Here is a 5,414-nt window from a genome sequence, read left to right on the forward strand (position 1 = left end):
CATACGAAAAACATTTAGAAAATCATATTTATATAAAACATCAAACTGCACATATACATTAAAATGCATAGCGTATAAAATTGTAAATATCTTTTTTAATCTGATGAAAATTTACAGACCGCAGTAAGATTTATATTATATAAAAAAATCGTACAAATTTATTTAAAACAATGGCGATGATCTTTATATGAAAATTTGTTTTTTTTTTCAAAAATTGATTTTATACCATTACTTGTTCCCCTTTTACTTGTTTCCCTTTTTTTTCCTATAATAATTTTTGTTGAAATGTTATCCTGCATCTTTCATGCATATTTTTCAACATATTTGTCGAAGGAAATTAAAATGACATAACATCCTGTATACATGTTATTAGATGTTGAGACATTTGTTTAAAGTTCAATACATAAGTAATTTGATTATTTCTAGATTTCTGACAAAAAGGAAGTTGAGAATATCTCTATTGAGATGCCTTCAGGAAAGGAACAGACGGTATCTTCACCAGTTTTACCTTCCTACAGCAAGAGCTTTTCTAAAACACGAATTGAGTTGACTACGTGTAATTATACATGGAAAATTGATCAATTTAAGCGTTACTTTGCGATCGTCAATACATTATATTCTCCTCCGTTTCCAGAAAAAGGTCGATATATGATTCAAATAAATATTTTACGTAAAGCTGACGAGCGATTGAATACAATACAATTTTATATACGCACTGATACAGCATTTATTGGCTCATGTACCACTACTGTAATGTCTTGTAGTCTGTCTGAAACAGTTTTATCAACAAAATCGATTTCGAGTCGTATATCAGACATGACGTTATTAATTGAAATCCCAAGTTATAAATTTAATTATCATAATACATTAAAAGTACATTGCAAGTTTGAAATTTTTCAACCAATAAGCAGCACTATACATATGAATTTACCAACTAGCACAGAAGACTTAACTCCTGGCAAGTTTCAGTCTAAGAATGAGGAAACAATTAAATTTATTATAGGAAACGAACAATATGTTGCATCAAAAAAATTATTGTGCGCTACCAATAGTAGCTACTTTACGAATCTCTGTCTTACACTTAACGGAAAAGAAAAGGATATGGCGAATGAATTAATAACGCATGATGAAATACAAAATTTTAAGATTTTATTATTTATTATAAATGGCTCAAAATCAATAGAATCATATGATTATTACGCGCTTAAAAAATTACTTGCGGCATCTAATAAGTATGATGTATCTAGTTTAAAATTAACATGTGAACGTTATTTGCTACGCTGTATTACGATTAAAAATGCCGTGGAACTTTTGCAACTTGCGTTTTCGTCTAATGCAAAATTTTTAGAAACACATTCGGCAACTTTCATTAAGTTTCATTTAACTGAAATCGTGAATACTAAAGAATTTCGAAATCTACCGCAAAAAGATTCAAATAAGATAATGGAATTTATTGAGAAAAGTGAAATACGTAAAACCAAAACTCCACAGTTTTTTTCAACATCGGCCTAACAAATATTAATTTTATATCGGCTAATATTTGGTTCACATAATATTACAGTCTTGGGTATAAATTAAGAGAAGATAACAAAAGTATTTATTTAATTATGAAAACATGTTTTTTTTTCTTTCTACAAATGTATTACAATTTTGAAATTTTTATATGGAAGAATTTTTAATTTTTATATAAATAATTTTTTATTTTTGTGTAAGAATTTTTATATGCAAATAAGTATTAATAGTACAAAAATACAAATTAAAAGTACAATTTATTTATTATTAATTTGAGCTTCTATGAATGAAACTTATTAATTATATTTAACAATTTTAGATATAATTTTCTCAAAGTTTACAAGATGATCGAAAATGAATGAAAGTAAAAAAAGTATCTTTACAAACTAATATAAAAATGTTTTATTTATTTTTATTAGTAGTATATCGAACGAAAAAATTGCAGTTGTTCTTTAGATCATCTTGTGAACACACAATGTCAGGATTTTTAGCAACTGTCTTATTTTACGAGAGATCGAAATGTTTTGATGAATTAAAAATTGATTTTTGTTTTTCTAATGTCTATCGCATTTAGTTGTTTTTCTATAATAGTTGTGCTTAATTTGTACGCCAATAAAATGCATTGAAGTAAAACCGAATTTATAATTATATTTTAATTTATGTAGATAAAAAAATGTGAATACAATTATATTTTTTTATTTATTTTTCTACCAGTTTCTTTATTATTCTGATTTATACATCTACATGTATAATCCATATTAATCATCACTAAACACTTCAAAAGTTCTTTTTTTATTGAATCTTGTTTATAAGAAATGTAGCAGGAAAAAATGCATTCTATAAAAGAGTCAGAAGTGCGGACGCAGGCCTGTCGAAAAGGAAGTCAAAGGGATGCTAAAAAATTAACCGTGCTCATATCGGCGTTGCGCACACTTTGACGCACATAAAGATGGCTTGTCTTTGTGTGAAGTATGAACTGTGTGAGCCATGGCACACAAAAAAAACTTAAGCAAATCGACCAATCACAATCGAGAATGAAGGCTATAGGTAAAACGTAAGCAGTAGCAAATCCAACATTTTAATTTTTTTATTACCTACGTCCTACTGCTTAAGTTCTTTTGTGTGCTATGGTCCTGAATCCTGAATATTCCTTCCACTTCCTTTTTGATGGGGTCGCATGACACGTGATCGCGTGGTTGCATTCTTTTTCGTAAAGACCATGGTGGAAAGAAACAAGGTGAACCATTCCGGTGGATGCGCAATCGTTCAAAAGTAGTGGGGAGCAATAAACTGGCAATGAACCTTTTCCCCAAGATGTAGTGAGGAACAACTGATTGGCCGAAATTTTAAGCCATACCACCTCCATACTGCCTTTATGCGCAATGTTTCACCTTGTTTCTTTCCACGGTAGAGACCGTGAGGGATGTGAGGAATGAGGATTCGACCGCGAACCACAGGCTGAGTTGGACGTCCGTGGCCGAGGGATTCTGAAATCTTCTAGAATTTTCGCGGTATAGTATAGTATCTCACTACGATTTAAAATCTCATCGTGCCGTTTGAAATTGGGCCGTATCATATCCGTCTGGGTGTAGGTCTTATAAAGAAAAGAAGAAGTGAGGGGTGTGAGGTGTGAGCATCCTCATTTCTTGCATCAGTAATCAGTTACTTCGCAATTCGCTGAATTCGCAATATTCGCATTGTCTGCCATTGTTGGAGGACATCGTTGTATTCACATATAGGTAATATATTATTTCATAAATAACAGCTAGTTAACAAAGGATGTACGTATTCCATTGGTTTCCATGCAATATTTGTATTCTGTACACGCATTAGTCTAATATTATCATTATCTCGACAGAGTGTGGAATATCAGCGCAGCTCTTCAAAAGAATTTGAAATTTTTCTCAAGATACTAACAAAAAACGAAACATATATAATGGAAGGGAAAGAAGTAAGTTCTTAATATCTTTTCTCAATTTTGTGAATATACGTTATTAGAACGTTAGAAAGTACATGGGATTTTGTATAAACGAATCAATGCATTTGTGCCAATTCGATATATTTTGAGGCATATATAACGAAGAAAATTCATACATACATCCAGGTGTATCAAATTTAATTTTTACTAGCATATGTAATTTGAATGCAATTAAAAATTATTACTGTAAAATGTCTACTGCATCTTATTCACTATTTGTCAGAATTCAAGATATATAACTTTGTTTAATATATCGTATAATATCAAAGCATTTGAAGAATTTCACTTAATATAAAATATGTATTAAGATACATCAAAATGTACAATATATAAAATTATAAATAAATTCAATATATTTTACTAAAAAAGATGTAGAGATTTTTCGGACAATTAGATCTTTATTATTTTCATTATTCGTAAGTAAGTTGCTTATTTCCAGATTTCTGACAAAAGACAAGTTGAGAATATTTTTGCTGACAATGAGATGTCTTCAGAAAAGAAGCAGGCATCATCATTCTTATCTTCGTATACCAAGAGCTATTCTAGCACACAGATAGAATCAATTACATTTGAGCATTCATGGAAAATCGATAAATTTAGGCTAGTTTTTCAAGCTACAAATATATTACGTTCTCCACGATTTCCAGAAAACGGTGAAAACATGATTCAAGCGAATGCTATACTAGAAAGCGAATGCTATGCTAAATCTAAATTTGTAAAGGCGATCCAACTTTACATACGTACTAATACAGCATTTATCGGTTCATGTACTACTACTGTAAAAAATGTCAATTATAATAGCGATTTATCAAAATCGATTTCGGGTCATATGAAGGATATGACATTATTAATAGAAATTTCGAACCTTAACTATAACGAGTTCATCACAGCGTTAGAAATACACTGCAAGTTTGAAATTTGTCAAAGAGTAATAAGTAAATCTATGCATATGAATTTGCTACCATTCTCAACAATATATTCAAAAGATGTAAAATCTGAAGACTCAACACTTAACCAGTTTGAACCTGAGAATAAGAACCCAATCAAATTTATAATAAGTGGAGAACAATTTGTTATACCAAAAACAATGTTGTATGCTACCAACAGTAACTACTTTAAGAATATCTGTCTTACATACAAAGAAGACGAAATAGAATTGACAAATGAATTAATGAGAAATAATGAGGTACAAGCTTTTAAATACCTTTTGTTATTTATTTTAACTGGTTCAATAAAAGAAATACAAGTTAATTATGACATGCTTAAAAAATTGTTAACAATAGCCAATAAGTATGATGTATCAGCTTTAAAAGTAATGTGTGAACATTATTTGCTACATTGTATTACGATTAGAAATGCTGTGGAACTTATACGATTTGCGTTTTCGTCTAATGCAAAATTTTTAGAAACACATTCGGCAGCTTTTATTAAGTTTCATTTAACAGAAATCACGAATACTAAAGAATTTCGAAATCTATCGCAAAAAGATTCAAGTAAGATAATGGAATTGAGTGAGAAAAGTGAAATACATAAAACCAAAGCTCCAAATGTTTTTTCGATACAGGTCTGTGAGAAATCACATACCTCCACAAAACGTCCTAAAACACATATCTAAAAAAAAGTCTCTAGGACGTAAAGGACGTCTTTTGGATGTTGTGCTGTTTGGGATATTAATTTTACATCGGCTCTTTTTTTATATAATGCAGTCTTGGATAAATTTACAGAACTGAGAAAAATATTTTTCTCTAATTAACAAAATGTTCTTTTTTTTTTAAATATATTACGATTTCGAAATTTTTATGTATTTTTTATGTAAATAAGTATTAATACAAATTAAAAGTACAATTTACGATTTGAGCTTCTGAATAAAACATTAATTATATTTAACAATTTTAGATATAATCGGAAGAGCACACGTCTGAAC

At 29.6% G+C, this 5,414-nt stretch overlaps 2 protein-coding genes across 5 annotated transcripts in view; both read left to right on the forward strand.

Annotated features, from left to right (window-relative positions):
• Nucleotides 1–1,660, forward strand: part of LOC105454660 (BTB/POZ and MATH domain-containing protein 5-like) — a 6,415-nt gene extending 4,755 nt beyond the window's left edge. Inside the window, exons 4-5 of one of the 3 annotated variants that reach the window (XR_975014.1) lie at nucleotides 427–556; nucleotides 635–1,317. Coding sequence is in view for 2 of the 3 variants with exons in the window: in XM_011697444.1 (XP_011695746.1) it covers nucleotides 427–1,512 (1,086 nt within the window). In the remaining variant the exon portion in view is untranslated. Of the gene's footprint in view, nucleotides 1–426 lie in introns of all 3 variants that reach the window. The other 2 variants (XM_011697444.1, XM_011697446.1) reach the window with 2 other exon arrangements.
• Nucleotides 1,661–2,932: 1,272 nt separating this feature from the next.
• Nucleotides 2,933–5,381, forward strand: LOC105454662. 2 transcript variants are annotated; one of them, XM_011697452.1, is made up of 4 exons: nucleotides 2,933–3,023; nucleotides 3,105–3,251; nucleotides 3,371–3,463; nucleotides 3,930–5,381. In XM_011697452.1, exons 3-4 carry the CDS (start codon nucleotides 3,449–3,451, stop codon nucleotides 5,103–5,105), a joined length of 1,191 nt encoding a protein of 396 aa, XP_011695754.1. In that variant the 5' UTR covers nucleotides 2,933–3,023; nucleotides 3,105–3,251; nucleotides 3,371–3,448; the 3' UTR covers nucleotides 5,106–5,381. The 2 variants fall into 2 exon arrangements, with proteins under 2 accessions (XP_011695754.1, XP_011695753.1); XM_011697451.1 differs by having other exon boundaries at nucleotides 2,933–3,251.
• Nucleotides 5,382–5,414: the final 33 nt, after the last annotated feature.

The sequence above is a fragment of the Wasmannia auropunctata genome, unplaced genomic scaffold (assembly GCF_000956235.1).
Source record: "Wasmannia auropunctata unplaced genomic scaffold, wasmannia.A_1.0 LD335977.1, whole genome shotgun sequence".
NCBI lineage: Eukaryota > Metazoa > Arthropoda > Insecta > Hymenoptera > Formicidae > Wasmannia > Wasmannia auropunctata.